The sequence below is a fragment of the Zootermopsis nevadensis genome, unplaced genomic scaffold (genome assembly GCF_977971745.1).
Source record: "Zootermopsis nevadensis isolate Lab colony 2312 unplaced genomic scaffold, Znev_1.0 Znev_ptg000023l, whole genome shotgun sequence".
Lineage (NCBI taxonomy): Eukaryota > Metazoa > Arthropoda > Insecta > Blattodea > Termopsidae > Zootermopsis > Zootermopsis nevadensis.
In genome coordinates, this window is record NW_028259155.1 from 610,204 (window position 1) to 628,874 (window position 18,671).

Genomic DNA, 18,671 nt, shown 5'->3' on the forward strand with positions numbered 1-18,671 from the left:
CATTGTCTGTTTGTGCATGTCAATTAAATGTCTGTGGTAGCACAGAAAGCTTGGCCCATCAACTACTTCCTCTTTTATGCAAGAATATACTGTCCAGACATTGAAACATTCATTCTAGAAGGAGGTCCTCTGTCAAAGCACAATCCATGTACTGATTCTTGCCAAATTTATGTGTTCTACTGTGATCCTGGTGGTAAAATTTATCACATCTTTAAGAGTCAACTTTATGTAGTGAAACACATGTAGGACTGGAAACATTTATTAGGGAATAAACTGAAGGACAGGCAAGTTTACAGAAAACTAAGCTATACCCTGACTTTAAACTTCGTGTTTATTTTCGTTCATTTCTTTTATACATAGGGAAAACCAACATAGTTTCTCTTTATTCACCTCTTTCTTACGTTTACATTTTCCCTGTAGTCTAGAGAAAAATTATGGGGCAAATTGATAACCTACACTTTAAGGAAGCAGAGCACATATTACCTTTATATATCTGAAATGGACCATATCTTGCAGCTTTCATACATGTAGAGTTCTGAAATCCCATCGAGCATCCCAGTCACATATGCAACACAACAGGACACTCATTATTTAAAAACGAAAATGACCAGTTATTTGCAACATGCAGAAAAAATAGCATCACTGAAATTCAATACACAAGTTTCCTGTAGGTCATCACCTCTGACCTCAAATAACTATTGCAAAATAATGATATCAAAACATTTCACTTTTAAGCATAAGTAATGAAAAAACCAGCACCATTCAGTAAACAGAAGTACATATTAGATGGCAGAGGAATAAAATAAAAAAGTACTTCGGACACAATAAATCAATGATCTCAATGTTTTGATAAACAAATTTCATAAGAAGAAAATGCTTCTGATGTCTTATCTTGTCCTTAGATATTACTGTTAGTCTGCCATACTTCTATATATGAAATAAAGTTTTATGCCAGGATGGAACAAAATTCCTTTGGAATCCACATTTCATTTATTACATTGTCAGTGTACCCTATACTCAGTTCTCTTCAGTATTTGAATCACTCAAAATTCTAATCCAATTCTGACAAAAGAAAACTTGAGTATTTCCCAAAAAGCCATACCAAAATACATACAAAAATAAGTTAAATTGTAGGCTTTTTAGAATCACATCCACATACAATACCTGCCACATGACAAAATAAGCAAAATAACTTATATCAATATCTGACAATTTCATGCTCCCCCCCCCCCCCCCCTGCAAAAAAAAAACTTCAAGTACACTGTCTCCTTCTTATTCCCTCTGTTACTGCATAAAGACAGATTTTAAGATCAGTGAACCATTATCACAAATTAAATGGTTCTGCAAATGTATAGTTACTGTTTTAAATGTATATTAAAGAAAATGCAAAGTCAATCAATAGTATCGGCTCAGTGCCAGCTTCATCAATTTCTTCATGCTTAAAAGCATTAAGAAATATAAACTGATACACATTTACATTAAATTAGTAGTAGTAGTCAGGCTGCTGATATAAGTTTTTTACGAAGAAAAGTATTGGAAAACCAATTATTTTATTACATAATTTTCGTACCATTTTCGTATGTTACTCCTAGAAGGGAGCTGGTGTTGAAATTTACTTCTGTGGGAGTCTGATTATAGATCTGGGGGAAAAAAACTCAATCAGAACAGTACAATAAATTACAAGTGAGAAAGAACAGTACATGCAAGAATGAATTCTACAGATTTATAGATTAATATTTAATGGAATATAACATGGTACATTTTGGTGTTGAGATTTGAAGTTAACAGATTTGTTTTTATAAATTATTTACCTTTCAATTTGGTCTCCATTTACAATTGTTCTAAAGAAAAATTTCATACTTCAACAACAGTTCAATGTTAATGTGGATTGTATCTGTGGGCAAAGTGGCACCACGTAGATGTATGCCGTAGCGCTACATTTCAGAGAACCTTACTGTTTACGTTTTGAAGACAAAGTAAAGAAGAAGATGGATATGGCGAGAATCTCCACAACATTAGTACAGCAAACGAGTCATTCCACATCAAATCAACGCACTGAATTCACATGAAAGTGTGATGGGATGTGTGGCTTGACAGATCCATTCTTGTGTTATGCGATTATTCTTTTTCAACTGCATTAGTGTATTATGAATTTAAATGTGGTGTATTGCCTTGATAAACCAAGAAAACAATGAAAAAACTGCAATCAAGTTAGCAAATCTCAATGCTCAGATCTGAATCCAGGTACTAATAAATACAAAGAAGATATATTAATCATTTGGCAGTGACATTTAAAGTGCAACTTTATTTTCATTTGACTGTCATTCTTTCACTCAAAAACTCTAAAAAACTTACCCTTAATTTTACAGTGCCTTGTCAGTTCCTTGCTCTCTGACTTCCATCATCTCAAGTCTTCAATTCTGTCCTCTTCCTTGCTTCCACCTTCTGTCTGATTGGCATCTGAAACTATAATAATTATACGTGCAGGCAATTTAAGTATATTTCATAATTCATATTCAAAAAATACTTTTCCCATGAATAGAATAAGACCATTTGTAACTTTCAACCAGACATCTGATTTCAATGGAAGTTGTTGATCTTGCAGACAACAAACAGCATCCTATGTCTTGAAGTATCTGTGATGCATCAATACAAAAATCACAAACAAAAAAAATTGCAGGATGCTGCCACCAATAAAAATAAACAAAAACTTTGTTTTATACATGCTAAAACATTCGTATGGGGCTTGTTTGAAAGCTATTGAAATGCTCTTTTCTGAGATACATAATTCATACTCAGAGTAGTTCTCAAGTCATTTTTGCCTGATGTAAACTTTGACCTTCAGTTTCTCACAAAATGCAATTTCTTCTGCACACATACATGCCCCTCCCCCTACCCACACAGAGCATATCATTAGCTCTACATAAGCTTCATAGCTTGTACAGAACAAAAGTTATGACAATTTTTAGTGGAGGTGGCAAGCAAAAATTAAATTTTCGTAAATTTTTATGATTTCTACACCCCTGCATCACAGAAACTGCAAGACATAGTACGTTGAAATTTTACATGAATACTGTTTTCTATATAAGCTCACAAAATTTAATTGAAATTGTTGAAAACTGCAAAACTTTAAGATCCTGAGAATGCGCTAGTTATTTGGATAGATTAAGTGCATACAAGAAATGGAACCGAAAGTGCTTAAGTTATTAGGGACTTTGTGAATGCAGTTGGACAGCAGATTAATGTGACAAGTTTGACACAAAAACTGGTATTTTACAAACAAATTATTTTATACCGCAGATGAACAGACCTACCGTTTTAAGATGGTAGAATTACAAAGGTGTTATGTACAGATACATACTCTATACCTCTGCCTCTTCTCTTGTCCTCATGATCCAAAATACAGTATTTCATGCCAGTGGCAAGCTCAAAGGGGTGGGAAACCTCTAGACCAGCAGGTTGAATATGAGCTCTACTCCACGGAGTTAAATGGTTAGTTACAAGAGTGGTTGAACAGAAACCTGCCTGGCTCATGGTGCTTGTGAGTACTGGGCCACGGAACTCCACAATTCCATCAAAAGTGTAGAACAAGAAATTAACATTAGTTGCATCATGAGTGTTAGTCTGACTCTTCAATGGAGTCATGTGTGAGAGTAGAGAATATGGCATATCACATTCCACACCTGCACCAAGCAAGATCAGCATGCTATGCTCAAGTTTCTGGGCGCAGAGAGCTGCCAACCGACGGAGATTCATCGGCAGATGCGGGCTATGCTACGCGCCTCAAAAATACTGGTGAGAGGCCGGTACAGTTTTTTCACATCAGACCGCAGTGCAGTAAATGTGCCGGGAGGTACTGGAGCATCCAGAAAGCAGTCCAGGTCCATCTCCTGCAACTTCCACATCTTCTGGCCACTTATGCAGACACTCAAGAGATGCCAATTTCAATCAGACATTAAAGTTAAAGGAACTGTTTGTGAAATTCTCCAGCAGCAGCCTTCAAAATGCTTCAGGAATGGTATCCAGTGCTTCATGACGCAATAGGATGCATGTCTGAATGCGAGTGGTGAGTGAGCACAACAGATATCATGTAATCGATGCTGTGCAAGTTTTATTGAATCATACTCATACTTAAGACAACAACAATACAGAGAAGTATCATAACTCACTTTCAGTGTTCCCAATTTCTGTGTTTACCACAGAGCTCTGCTTCTTCTGTATACAGTTGGCAGTGGCTGACGTCTGCTGTATGGCTGCAAGCCTCATAGAAGAGAAACCAGGCGGCGGTGGCGCTGTCATCATTACTGAACCTGAGTTCGCTGATCCAACCACATGATTCTGTTGCTGCTGTCCACTCACACTGCCCAAATGATTACTGGTGCCAGCCCAATCCGCTGAGCCACCACCAATAACATCTGAGCTGTAGAAAACATGATTCTGTTGCTGCTGTCCGTTTTCGTTGCCCGAATGATTACCGCCGGCAGCCCAATCCGCTGAGCTACCACCCAGAACATTTGAGCTGTAGAAAACACAACCACTTTCTTCGGATGATAATGACCTCAACCAGTGACCTACATTATTATGTTGAAACTGATTCAGATGTGGCATGACTACAGATGCTGATGGCGGGTTTGCACTTGACATGGCTGTGTTCTGCTGGTCCACAGGTAGTTTATGATGCTGAAGGATTGTATTTGTATTGTGTATAAGATGAAGACCAGGATTTGCAGATGGATTGACGGGTGGGTGGTGATTCGTTGAGGACGTGGCTACAAGGAAGTTATGTGGGCGAGAACTGGATACAATTGCTGGGTCCAGAGCTGTCCAATCTGTGCAAGGTCCAACTCCACTCCAACCTGCATTAATGAAGGACAAACATTGTGTTACATTTTGAAATAACGTATAGAAATTAAGACTTAAGTCTAGGAATCTTCGCACAGAAACCCAAAAAAATCAAATTCTCGTTAATTCAGCGTATAGTTTATACAGTACAATTTAATTCAACAACAAGCGTCTTTTCAGTTTATACTTTAAAAACAATGTCTTCAAGAAAGAACTTACATACTACAGATTCTTTAAAATTTGCTTACCCTTTTCTGTGTTTCCTTGAATGGGTGTGTGAGGGGCACCAAAAACAGGAGGGGGTGGAGGAGTGTTGGTGCCTGCAAATTGCACACCCTGATTGTGTGAACCATTATTCAAGTTTGGCAGCAGAGATCTCAAGTTCTCAGGCCACTCCTTCACAGTGAAAGATTCAGTTGCTGCCTTAGGAACACCAGTGTTGATGATATCACCATTTTGCAGACTAAAAGCGTGATTATTTGTAGTACTATAATTTCCATTTGAAGGAAATAAGATCGACTGCTGGTTTGTTCCCTGTGGAGGATTTAATGAAGTGGAGTGTACAAAATTATTAGGGAGACTGGACATGGTTTGAGGAATTGGAGATGAGGAACCATTATTTGACGAATTGTTTCCAAGACCCATGAAGGGAAGAATTTTGCTACCTGCAAACAAATAACAAAAGAAAAATATATGTAAATGAAATAAAGCCTAGCTTGTCTGCATTTAACTTTGACATTTCAAGTCATTCATTAACAAAAGTTACTTTAAAACTATATTTCACTAAATGACAAATAAAACAAATAATATAAGAAAGATAGATGGAAATAAATACATTTTTTTTGTAGTTCACTTAATTACATTTTATGAAAAACATATTAGGAAGTAAAATCATGAAAAATCTCCATCAGGATAGCTGGCCTCAAGTCTCATGACCTCTCCCTGACAATGAAAGTATGACGAAAGAAGAAGAAGAAGAAGAGAAAAATGTTATATGAAATCAACTTGTACCAACTCAAAACTGATGCAATTTACATAAAACAGTTCTCACTGTTATTTGATGGTGCTCTTGGAATACCAAGACCAAAAGCATTCATGTGGTTTGGAGCAGTTGTAAAACCTGGAGGTGGCAATCGGGTTCTTGTAGGGGCCGAAGGTCCCATCGGCGTTACATGTGAAGGCCCGAGTCCCAAACCATCCAACAATTTTGCACATCCAGGCACATTGGGAGGCAACCTGCAAAATGAAAGAAAATAAGAATTGTTAAGGATGTCAGGAAGCATCAAACACAATTTTATATGGCGTCCAGTCAGATTGTAAAAGCAGTGGGGAAATGAAGCAATTACTGGAATACTGAACTACGGCTTTGGTTAGTTAACAAAGTAATTTCACACCACTGATCGGAAGCTGCTTCGGTCATGTGTGATGATGTTCCGAGAGATTGCGTATATTCTCATTTCGTAAACCATCATCCAACACAGGGAATATGTTTCTCAAAAGTGGCATGTTTGATAAATCTACACTGGTGAACCAGAATACCACCAGGCATTTTCATTATTAAAAGAAATATTTCTATGGCAAGCTTCATGAAAATGAACATAGAAGCTTTTTAAATACTACTCATCTATGAAGTCATGTGATTGTGATCCCCACTCAGAATTAACTGATCAATCCCTCTGGGCTGATGAAACTGACTACTTTTGATATGAGCCATTTATGCGGATGGGTTGCGAGGGTCCCTAACAGAACACGCAGACAAAAACACTACAACTTTAACATTCCATGACTTAAAAGATGTTTTGTTGTAATAAAAGCTTTGGATAGTAAAATATTAAAATCACTTAGCATAACTACATTTTCAAGTTAAAAGAAAAATCCTGCAACAGACTTAACATTTCAAGTGATTTATTAGGCAAATAGCAGGCTTATTTATTATGCATTAATCTGCAAATGGACTGATAAAATCTAATAATGCCTGGAAGGCTTCAATAAAACTGTGTGTGATAGAAAATATCACGCATATTCTGTGATTTCAAAACTGTCAGAGTTTTGGTTCTCAAATGTGGGAAATACCTCAAAGACCGGAAATACTTTTGGACAAAGGTTAAAAGTACAAAGGCTTAGAAAAGAAAACATACTTATGAACACTGTATCAAGCACTAAATTCCTGACCGCATTTCAGCACGCCAACCATAATGCTACATGGAAATAAACAAACCTGTGATTCTGCTGTGGCATTATGTGTTGCTGACTGTGACTGCTGAATGAACCCAGAAGTTTGCTGCCACTAAAAACAGACGTGTGTGGGACCTGATGGTTGAAGTGGTTCACGTGATTCAGTTGGTAAAGGTGATGTGACAAGTGGCTCATGGTGCCGTGCTGGTTATGAAGATGCGCCTGACTTAAGAAACCATGCGGATGCTGTTGTTTGTTCTGCTGGTCTTGCATCGTAAGCATCATACTCTCCTTCTCCATCATCTCTGCCAAGGCCTTTTGAGTCTCGTGGAAAGGATCAAATCCAAGGTCATCATCTGTTAACCGACCACTATCTTTTGTGGATATTTCTTCGCTGTTTTCTGGTGGGTCAGTGATAACATTCTCAGAATTTCTGTCCATGTTTTTGTACTGCACCTCAATACTTGGTTCCATATTCTTTTGCTGATTGTTAAGCAAACCTGAAAGGTACTTTTCTTCACCTGAATTGTCCAAATCACCGTCTACAAAGTCTCCACCGTTAAGAAGTTTAGTTTCACTATTCACTTTACACTCACCCCCACCATTTCCTGTTGAAATATTGAAATCAGAACCACCTAACATGCTGAATTTGCCCCCAGAGGAAGACATATTTGTTAAGTTGCTTTTGTTTTCGCCAACAAAATTGTCATCATGAACAGTAGAATGATTATGGAGGTGTGAATGTGGCTGAGATTGCAAACTTACTTGCTGCATTAAGTTCTGATTTTGTTGCTGCCTCAAATGAAACTCTGTAAGAAATTTACTGGTTGCCTGTGAAGGTGGTAGTCCATTCGTAATCATATGTTGTGATCCTGCAATATGGTTCACGAGGTTGGGAACAGGGAATTGATGGTGGTGCATCATTAATATGGTTGCATCTTGGTGAACAAACGGTGGCGAATGTGGAAACATTTGTTGAGTCCCACCTACAGAACTGGGAGTTAGGGCAGGATTCACTGAATTCGGAAGAGCTGGAAGAGAGCTGCTTCCGAGATTCTCGCCTTCAGGTGTAAAATCACTGTCTGCGTCAGTTTTTTGTGGCAAATGTCCGCTACTATTTGCATTAACTCTGATATCTTCATTGTGGTTTGATGTTGCAGGCGCTGGAAACTGAGCAACCACACCTTCTACCAAAGACGATTTACTCTCAAGATTGTTTTTGAAATTCTGAGACTGATGTTCATTTGAATCAAAACCATGATCAACACTGCAACTCTCTGCCTTTGAACTTAGACCAGAGGAATCTGACTGGATTTGCTGGTTGTTAGACATGACGACAATACAGTTATTCTCCTGGTGTTGAGAATTCAGTGAATTTGTAGAGTTGGAAAAACCAAACGCCGCTTGCCAATCTTCTGACGAGTGAACGGGTGGCAGAACATCTGGCATGTGCGTTAAAGTAAGGCCATTTATTGGCCAGTCTGTTGTAGCTAAAAGCAAAAACAACAGCATTGAAAATATTATCTTTTTACGCAGTAATAACAAACCGACATAATTAAGAAACGATTCTGTGTGGAAATTTAAAACTTACTATTTCATCAAGGACAAGGACGTAAGAAATTTCAAAGAAAACTGTTAACAGTTCTTGCAGGATATTCACTGTGACTATTGAATGAAAACACAAAAGAAAGTTGAATAGACAGGATTTTAGGTTCTCACAACATTGAGTATAAAGATGGCCGTTTTCTGGATAACAAAGTTCGCAAAACAATGCCACAGATAAATGGAATTTATTTTTGAAATTGTTATAACTTCAGAACTTGAACTGTGCACACATGAATAACCAGAGAGTCCAAAATCACAACTGTCTGCACCTATTTAGAAGTAATACATAAAAATATGACACCCGAGATAATATTATGTACTTGTCAGTGCAAGGGTCCATAAAAGCACTGACAGATTACAACAACAACAAAACCTCAATGTCACACACATCTAACATGGCCATTTTCTTCAAGTAATCCTCTACACAGATTATCCTGTTTATAATAAATAAAGATTTCCTCACCTGAACCTGTAGACGCTGCATCCACTTTCGTGAAATTATTAGCAGAGAAAAACGAATTGTTGTCCGGCTCAAATAACGTAGGCCTGTGACTGGCTGATAGGATCCAACTACCTAACTGTTGCCTTCCATTTGCGCCTACCATCGTACAAGAGTTTCGTACATCCCCTAAATTGTCATCACTTTCCTGAACATACGAATCTGCTTCCGTAATAGGTCCATTTATCACTTCACTTGATGAGGAAGAACTGGAGTTATTAGATGACCCAGCAGAATGTTGCAAATTCTGATGTAGGTCGTGTGATGATAAAGATCTCGAATTTGAATGCTGTGATTTACTGTGCACTAATTTATTTCCAGCTTCATCTTGTGAAGTGCTCTGCAATTTCTCACTTGGTTTCCTGCTGACAAATGAAGATGTTTAGTGAGAGTCCTCACGCCATTTATTCAACTTTATACCAGGACGTGTGAGCAATGACATTTCTTACTCCAACTTGAATTCTGCCTACAACTTAGACTCAACATTTTCACTCAGACATCAAAAAATGTGTACATGATGGGTTCCATGAATATTCAGAGCAAATGAAACAGGAGTGGATGGTCTTTTGCTAACAGTTGCAATGTAAACGTAAAGCCAATGAATTTCGCCCAAGACTATCAACATGGATCAAAGCAGGGGATACCATTTTCAGTCTGAAAAGAAGAGACAGTCAACTAAATACCATCGGAAAGGATCACCAGCGCCAGAGACGTTCAAAGACCACGCCTAATACCGAAGCCTCATTCAGTTTTTTTGGAATTCATGTCTACTGGTGTCACCTTAAATTCTGAGTGCTATGTCGCAATGCTGCAAAAACTGAAGGCATGTATTGAAAGTGTTGACCTAACACAATAATGCAAGGTCTCATATGAGCACCACCACGATTTCACCATCTTTGAGCGCCCACCATACAACTGAGACTTGGCTTAATCTAACTTCCATCTCCTCTGAAAACTGAAGGAAGACCTGACAGGATATCACTTCTTGTTAGATGACGAAGTCCACAGAGTGGTGATGTCGTTAAAACAACAAGATGCACAGTTCTGTCACGAGAACCATCAAACTATCTGAAAACTGGATGAAGCATATGGACTGGCCACAGAGGTGATTATGATGAAAAGTAATTATGTACCTCTTAAAGTTTAAACCTCTTACCCTTTATTCTCTTCTCCTGACGAATGCCTCTTCTTGTGAATATTATTAGTAACTTTTGTTGGCTGCTGATCAAACCTTTGCCTTCTTTGACTAACTTCAACTTTTGAACTATTATTGCTGTTACTGTAGCTGGTATTTCCACTTCCACCCGGTGATAAACCAAAATTATTACCTACAAACATTAAAACAAATAGAGGATATCACTTTCCAAATAAGGAAACTTCAAAAGAATAAACACCCTGCAAATTAAAATATCTGTATTGTGTGCACGCATACACATGGTTGAAAGTTCAGCTGATAGCAGTAATCTTCGCTCGCAGATTTTGTAAGCGGTATTAATTTTAAACTACGACCTCGCATCAACCTAATCTATTAAACACACTCTGATGCAGTCCATGATAAGAAGCCAATGACAAATGGTATATAAACCTAGATTTAGAAATATTAATAATTATTATCCTTGTGTGTAAACAGATAAAATGCGAATGGATATTCAATGTACTTGTAAACATTAACAAAGCAAAACTTCATTTACGCTATACTAACCATTACTGTTGCTATTAGCTGTCAGACCTGTTTGCAGCGAAGGCCACGCTTCCTTATTACAAGACTGACTGCCCTGAACACAAGTTGTGGAATTTGAGCCTGAACTGGTACCACTACAACTTGCACTAGGGCCACTTCCCTGATACACATTCTGACAGCTCGAAATACTGGAAGCAACAGCTGGAGGCGATGGCGTTGGTTTCCTAAAACATAAAATAATTAATTACGTCTGTAATACATAACTGCTGCTGATAACATTAATAATAATAACAAAACAAGCGAAGAACTGGGAAGGTCATCAGGAGCAGAACACAAAATGAACATATACATATAACAGCATGGCTGTAATGTGAGGTTCGTTAAGGATATAAAAGGTTAAAAACAACAGGCAGGAGTTTTAACAACTTACAATCCAATGGCAGCTAGAATGTGGCAGAAAATCTGTTGAAATAAGCTTACAGAATTAATTTAAACAATTGTGTAAGCTTTTAATAACATTTTAAACACCAGTTTCAACCCTGATAATGGCTTGCAAAAATCCCAAACGTGCTTCGGAAAGCTGATCCCTTCCTAATATTGTAATGTATTCTTCACTCGGGTAAAAACTTCTGTAGGAAATAAAATTGTAAAAGTAGTAAAAACATAACTGAAAGAGTGCACTAGCTTTATACATTTTAAAGCAATTATAACTGAAAAGCGAACATCCTAGTTATCACCATAAAACATATAAACGCTATTTGATGACGAAGAAATGATGAGCATAAAATATTTCAATTTTTACAAGACATTCATTTATGTATCTATAAGATATACATAATGTCCCAAAGATATATATACACATTATAACTCAAAATATTAACCTAATATTGCATATTTATGGGACACTCCATATATGTATCTTTCACAATTGTGTCCTGGAAGAAAAATTGTCTTATTAAAAATTTATCAAATTACTCTATCCGTATTCACAGCATAGTCTTAGAATCACACAGTGGAACCTTTTGTATTAAATCTCAGATTCACAACACATTAGTTCATTTCATGGCCACAAATATCTGGAAAAACCACTGTACAGCAAACTCCCGATTACTTGTGCGTGCATCTTTGATGATGGTCCTGGGCAGGAGGCAACATCTCTGACATTCGATAGATTGTACTATACAGGCCTACAGACTGGCAGACCTGTACTTGAGTACAGGCAAGAGTACTGATGACTCAGGTTAATACAGCACCCCCAAATTACAAGACAATCAAGCCCCATCAAGGGTTTAGCTTACCTATCTCTGCTTACAGAACTGTGGTTATACGTATTGAGCAGCTGTTCATGCAATTTCTTCTCATATTCTTGGTGTTTACCTTGCTGCATCTCCTCCTTCGTAAAACTTGCCTCTGTATCTCCTACAACACAGCAACACTTTGTATTAAGCATGAATGCCAGACCACACTCCAGTGTCTGGATTGAAATGTTGGCATAAAAGATGTGGCCAACGTACATAATAATGCAGTACTCTGCAACTCAAATACTTTGCTGATGATGTAAAATTTAATACAGTTAACCCTTTACATATGGGATACATGTATGTCCCACTAAATAGTTTAATGGGAATACATTGTCCTGCTATGCCATATTATTAAAAATTGTATAGATCGACCTTATGCCACCAGAACGACAAATTCCACACATAAAGACTGGACTATGAGCTTGGATCTCCTTGAAGAAAGGTAATTTTACAAGCCAAGAGCAAAAGAGTATGACTGCTTTTGTACTGCCTTCGCTCTATTATGGTTCGAAAGCAAGCAACCGTCTGCGAACGTCTTACTTAAATCAAAAGTTTTCTAAGGTACACAACACTCACCCAGGTCATGTAAGTACATGCAGTCTGGCTTGGGGCATGGCTGGTTCTTCATGAAATGAGAGCAATATTTTGTTGTTCCCAGAGAGGTTTTAACAGTCCGCCCATCAACTGAGATATTATTCACTGCCTGTATCGCTCGCAACGCATCATCCGCCTTGTGATATGTTACGTAAGCACTTGCGCTCGGTCCCTGCAATGATGAGTACAATTACTACCATATAAAGACATCGGTTTGAAGCACACTCAAGTCCTTTTGCAAGTCACACAAGATCTTTCATCGCTCTGTCATGTTATGACGTGCTCATATTGAAAAATATTGCGATCTACATATGAAGGTACCATCCTGCAAGAAAGCTACTTGTGTAACACCTACTAAAAAAAACTGTCGGTACAATCTTGTAAATGCTCAGATGTAGATTTGACTTTTCAGTACTGTTAATTTGATCTCTTCACTGATTAAAGCGCTGCAGTGTTAGGACCAACATTTGCTAGAATCTCTAACTGAGAAAGATGCAGAATATGTGGCATCGCTGCGGAATGCAGAGAGTCCAAAACAACGAAGGAAACTTATTTTCATGTCATCGCATTCTTCAGACAGACAGCGCGCATCCTAACCACCAGAAGTTACCATACATACATGTCACAAGTCCTGTGATGTCTGCATGAAAAAGTTAATAGTCATCTGCCAACTACAACACTCATGCCATTTTTACCTGTCATATGCAAATTAATGTTATCATTTTAAGAGCTCTGTTCGGTACCGCCAGCAAAAAATGTCATGATACAAATGTTAACACACGTACCTGAGAACCAGCATAGGAGGTGCTCTGGTTGATGACAACTTTGTGTATCTTGCCAAACTTGCCAAAGTACTCATGTTTCTTCAGAACCTACCAAAGGAAATAAACGTTCTCTAAATTAATGCAGTTTATATTGAGATGCGATCAAAATATTTTAAAACTAAAGTACTAACGTGCCATGCAAATTAAAAGATCAAGTTTCCAATTCTGTATCTCACTTTGACATACACAAGTGCATACATAAACGTGAACCCGCATACACACAAAGACAGAATACTGCTGCTCTTATGCTACTGGACTCAACAACCTACAAACCTCTGCATCTGCCAGCCTCATCGGAAGCCCAACAACAAAAACAAGATTTCGTTGCACGACGCGGACATTGGCAAGATGTTTACGATTCTCCGTGATCTTCTGCTTTCTTTGTTGGTCTTTGTGCCTCTTTTCTGCCTTCAGACGAGCCACTTCCTCCTGGGATAGCGGCTTGAAATCTGCCGGGTTCTCTGGATATGCCTTACGACAAGCGGGACACAGACCATTTTCATCTGTCCGGATTCGGTGCCAGCAGAAACGACATATCTGCGAGTCAGAAAACAAGAATATTGCTGCAGTTCTAACAGTTTCAGATACCCTGATAACACAGCCTGTATTTCATTACAGAATACTGACAAATAAAATAAACTCACATAAAACTTTAATTAATTCTCTCACTGACACCCACCAATTTACATGTCCTGGTAAAGCAATTTCTCACAGATAACCTTAATAACATTAACCGTCAATTTCTATCAGTTACAGAATCTGAAATAACTGACAAGACTTAGTTGTGTTCTAGTGTCAATTACAGTTTGTTTTTATCTTATGCATGCCCAATTATTTATGTCCTTAACTGTACAAAAACTTTGTAAATTATGAGACCAACAACGCCACAAAAACACGACAAATTAAATTATACCACAGTACGAAATCAACTACATTAGATGAAATGCCACAAGTTTATATTTACCTGATAGCCACATGTGCAGGGAAAGAAATTGAGGTCATCAACCTCAAGTGGTTCCATGCACAGTGGGCATTCAACCTGCTCCTCTCCACTCTGATTCAATACCGACATGACGATCACAGATGTTATTGCTATTAAAGCCTATCTCTTGATCACAGCCTGTTTCCCAACAACACAACACATATTAAAATATATTCAAAGAACGGAGACAGACTTTGTTGTTACAAGCAGGAAAACACACATTATCACAGAAGCAAGTTTATGAAGTATACTACCAAGTACTCACTAATAACCCACAGCGACATCATCTGCGTCAAACACTTATCAAGTATTGAACATGAAATAAGACATGCCTAATTATTCAATCAGATCTCAACACAAAACCATAATCTATATGGATCAAAAGTATCATCTTCAACCAAGACTACGTAAACTTTCCTGCGAATGGGCCGACAGAAGCGTGGGCCCGAACAGTGGTGGAACTTAAAACGATGAATCACATGCAATCGCTTATGTGACAATTTAATATACACGAGGTATTGATACATAAACTCCTTTGTTCTGCAGTCACAAATCTCTTCTGGGTTGCTGTGCCATGCAGTCTTGTAGAAGTCTACTGATGTTTCAGAGGTCCTTGCTGTCTCCATCATCAGGGCAATTGCCAAATGCATTTTTATACTTTATAAATACCATAACCAACTCTTTTCCATATTCCCAGTTCTCAATCAATTACCTCATTCAAAAAATTAAACCTGCAGTCACCACATCCTCTTCTGAATGCATACAGTTCTGCCAATTTTCCTCTTATTTCCAATGTCGTTCTGTTTACCGGTATCCTTTTGTAAGTTATTAATGTTTGCCACAACACACTTTCACACACGTCCTCTGATATTCTGTTTTATATTCAAAGTTTCCACAAGACCCAATACAGCCACTGTGTCTCAAACGGTTCTGCTCCTTTAACCATGTTGACAAGATATTTCATCACCTCCCGATGATTTATTTCTTTCCATTTGTGCTGTCACTATTTCCAAATCAAACACATGCATTTCTACCTTGTCTCATTAAACAAAATTTTCTGGAAACCTATTATTTTCTGCACTGTCTTCACCACAACCAACATCCATCCATGTCATAAGATACACATATTCTGTCCAGACCAAAGGACACATCTTAAGACATCTTCTGTGACATACAACATATAACGTATTAAGTGTCCTATTACGGTTATCACTTATGCTTTGCTTTTGTAAGTTCTGAAACTGTACATTCCAATGTCAATTATCTTCAGTATACTATGTGAAAATTTTGTATTTCTTTTGATTCACAAGTCAATCTAATAGTTTCAACATTTCCAGAAGCCTTGTAGTTAAACTAATGTGTTATAATGCGGTACAATTTTACATTCAACACCTTGAGTATGGACAACGCTTTACAAGAACAGAAAAATATTCATCTCCTTCAATAAAACTATAGAAAACAATTTGGTAATAAACTGTAAAATATATAACATTTCAAGAAGCATCAAAGATGAAGTTTAATTGTAAAAGAAAAACAAATGATGTATACATTTCATGACATGGAATAACTTTTCAGAATGTACTTTAATCTCTTTAAAGCACACCCACTTGAAATTAACCACCACCAAACATGTCCAAAATTCATGTTTTATTTGTACTACCTAGAACCAACACAAATATAATGTACAACAAATTAAAACGACATGTAACAGAACAAGCAAAAATATTTTAGCTTTACGATTCTCACAGTGAGAAAGGAATTGATGTTGATCTTCCAGATTGTAGCTCTGTGTGGACTTGTAGAGAGGCACCAATGTTTCAGAGAAACATACTGCCTCCATCTTCAGGGCTGAAGACTGAGACAGCATGTTCTTCAAAAATGCTAGTCCCTACCCATAAGTCCACATGCAACCTAGAAGATAACATAAAAATATTTATTTTAAATTCTGTTAATACTAATATAACTACATACTTCTGCAAAACAAAGTGCGAGTAAGAAAGAAAAGTATTGTTAAGATATTCAGGCACTGACAGATGGCCAACTTTCATAATATATTTTGATTAAACCCCTCTGATAGTACAAATAATGTTCTTCATTCTTCAAATATTATAATCTGCATTTCCAGTACCCAATTAAAAACAATAAACAAAGTGTTGGGAAATTTCTCAATGTATTAAATAACAGACCACATACAAAAATGGGCCACATAGTAGCATTAAGTACCAAGATCAACCAAAAAATATGCTTAAAATATTGGAGATTAAACAAACAACATGAATTATATGCTATTCCTGCTGGTTATCTAATTTTTACACATCAAGAAAGACTTGACAATGCACAAATTATAATAAAGTTAGCTCTCGCAAAATAATGCTGCCATATGCTGAACAGTCATGTAACCCAGAGAACCTACGCATGAGCAAATGTAATGAAGAACATATCAATGACCTGCATGACATGTTGTAACAGTATCATACCCTGTGGAAAATTGTATCAATTACTGTGCCTACTATGCCTTTTTTGAAAAATGATTCAAGAACAGTAATATGATGAGTAAAACCAGAAAACAGGGTGCCCATTTCCAACTTCATCACATTAGTATCAATCAATTTACAACGCCGTCTTCATTATATTTAATAGCATCACCTTTGTAGTTTAACTATGCCAAACTGATCATCCCAGATTCTGGTACCTTCATACTTTAAAGCTCATAATTAACAAAGTACTGTGCTAAATTTATTTCAATTTGTGGTGTTCTTGGTACATGACTACTACACTGACAATGAAACATATGTAACTGGCCTCTACATTAAAGGCAAAGCTAATAAACTGTTTACATAATGTATAATGATCTATACAGTTTATACAGTGTTCTTTCAGTTAGAAAATCGCAATTGGCATACTTCCATAATGCATGTGTGAGACCATCTTTAACACACAGGAAATTGATATATTGAAAAAATCTGGTATATAATGTTTTAAAAGTCCACGGCATCTTATGTGATAATAAGAATTCATGACTGAAAGATAAACTCTTTACAAAATTGAATAAAATATCAATGTTGCCATTTTTTCTGTTCAACATTGTCCCTGGTAACAAAAGGTATAGTTGACACATACTTATCAATTTCACAACAGACGGCTGACGGATAACAAGTGCATAATTATTAACTTTTACAGTGAATTCGCCAACAAAACTGTTTCCAAAAACTGACGTAAAGGCAAAAACAGTGGCATATTCCATTATTTCAGGAGTCTGTCAACTGCCATGTTGGTTATTTAGAAGATTCTTCCATACACTTCCGCTTTGGACCTCCGCCCAATATTCTCAAAACTTCTTCATAATCATACTAGTATTCTTTAAATTAAATGCTACCTAATATACGGTCCTTTTTTGGAAATGGATTTTCATAAGCCTCATATTTCAATCAGAAATTACTGTCTGAACAAAATAAGTATCTACTTCTCAAAATCTCCTCAATCTCACAAATTTTATTACCAACTCCAAAATTCTTCCACACTTTTGGGTTCTTGTACGTGTTCTGATATTACTTTCTGTGAACACCTGTGTCGGAGTAAAAGCTTAAAATTCAACTACCATTGTTTACTTACGTTTCACTTTCTAGCAGAATCTGTACACCAGCAAATTTATGGTTGACGAAACGTTTTCTGCGCAACAGTTGCGCGCAGTTCGTGCGGAAATGACATCAATAATGTTATTGAAGACAAAAATAATTATTTATAAATAACTTTGGGTTCTGTACTTGACAGTAGATTACAAGTCGTTGTAATTAAATATTTTAACAACTAACATATACATTACTGATTTCATAGCGCAATACATCGACAAAGATGGAATTACTTTGACTCAAGAGCCGAACATGTTACCTTGGTAACCAAAGTTGTTAACAAAATCCAAGGTTAGAAAGTGTGTGGAACAGGTTATCAGGAGTGGTGGAATAAATTACCAAGAAGCAGTAACCTTAGATTTCAAAAGTAATAGTGAGTTGTTTCTTTTTTTGTAAGTTCATATTAAATTCTTTAAATAACCGAATGTGAATTAACCTTTTACTCAGAAGTTATATGTGGGACATTTAAATACTGATATAAAAATTACAGCTTAAGTTCTTGTTCTTCGATTCAGAAAATGTCTAAGGATATTTGTATT

General features: G+C 37.0%; 1 protein-coding gene across 5 annotated transcripts; it reads right to left on the reverse strand.

Annotated features, from left to right (window-relative positions):
* Positions 1 to 313: 313 nt before the first annotated feature.
* LOC110834108 (uncharacterized) lies at positions 314 to 18,212 on the reverse strand. 5 transcript variants are annotated; one of them, XM_087354356.1, is made up of 15 exons: positions 18,116 to 18,212; positions 14,486 to 14,641; positions 13,795 to 14,058; positions 13,483 to 13,569; positions 12,680 to 12,869; positions 12,101 to 12,221; positions 10,824 to 11,026; positions 10,278 to 10,449; positions 9,086 to 9,483; positions 7,061 to 8,507; positions 5,894 to 6,078; positions 5,091 to 5,507; positions 4,170 to 4,856; positions 2,356 to 2,466; positions 314 to 1,640 (listed from the first exon to the last, which is right to left on the reverse strand). In XM_087354356.1, the coding sequence occupies exons 2-14, from the start codon at positions 14,591 to 14,593 to the stop codon at positions 2,402 to 2,404; spliced, it is 4,344 nt and encodes a 1,447-aa protein (XP_087210482.1). In that variant the 5' UTR covers positions 14,594 to 14,641; positions 18,116 to 18,212; the 3' UTR covers positions 314 to 1,640; positions 2,356 to 2,401. The 5 variants fall into 5 exon arrangements, with proteins under 5 accessions (XP_087210482.1, XP_087210478.1, XP_087210480.1 ...); XM_087354352.1 differs by having other exon boundaries at positions 9,086 to 9,486; XM_087354354.1 differs by lacking the exon at positions 18,116 to 18,212 and adding an exon at positions 18,003 to 18,095 and having other exon boundaries at positions 9,086 to 9,486.
* Positions 18,213 to 18,671: the final 459 nt, after the last annotated feature.

Bases quoted from the DNA above. Each gene is read 5' to 3' on its own strand.
- LOC110834108 (XM_087354352.1), bottom strand. From the start codon at position 14,593: ATGTCGGTATTGAATCAGAGTGGAGAGGAGCAGGTTGAATGCCCACTG. The intron at 12,870-13,482 runs GTACGTGTGTTA...TCATCATTGCAG, and splicing joins CCTCCTATGCTGGTTCTCAG to GGACCGAGCGCAAGTGCTTA. The intron at 2,467-4,169 runs GTGAGTTATGAT...TAATTATTATAG, and splicing joins AGAAATTGGGAACACTGAAA to TTTCAGATGCCAATCAGACA.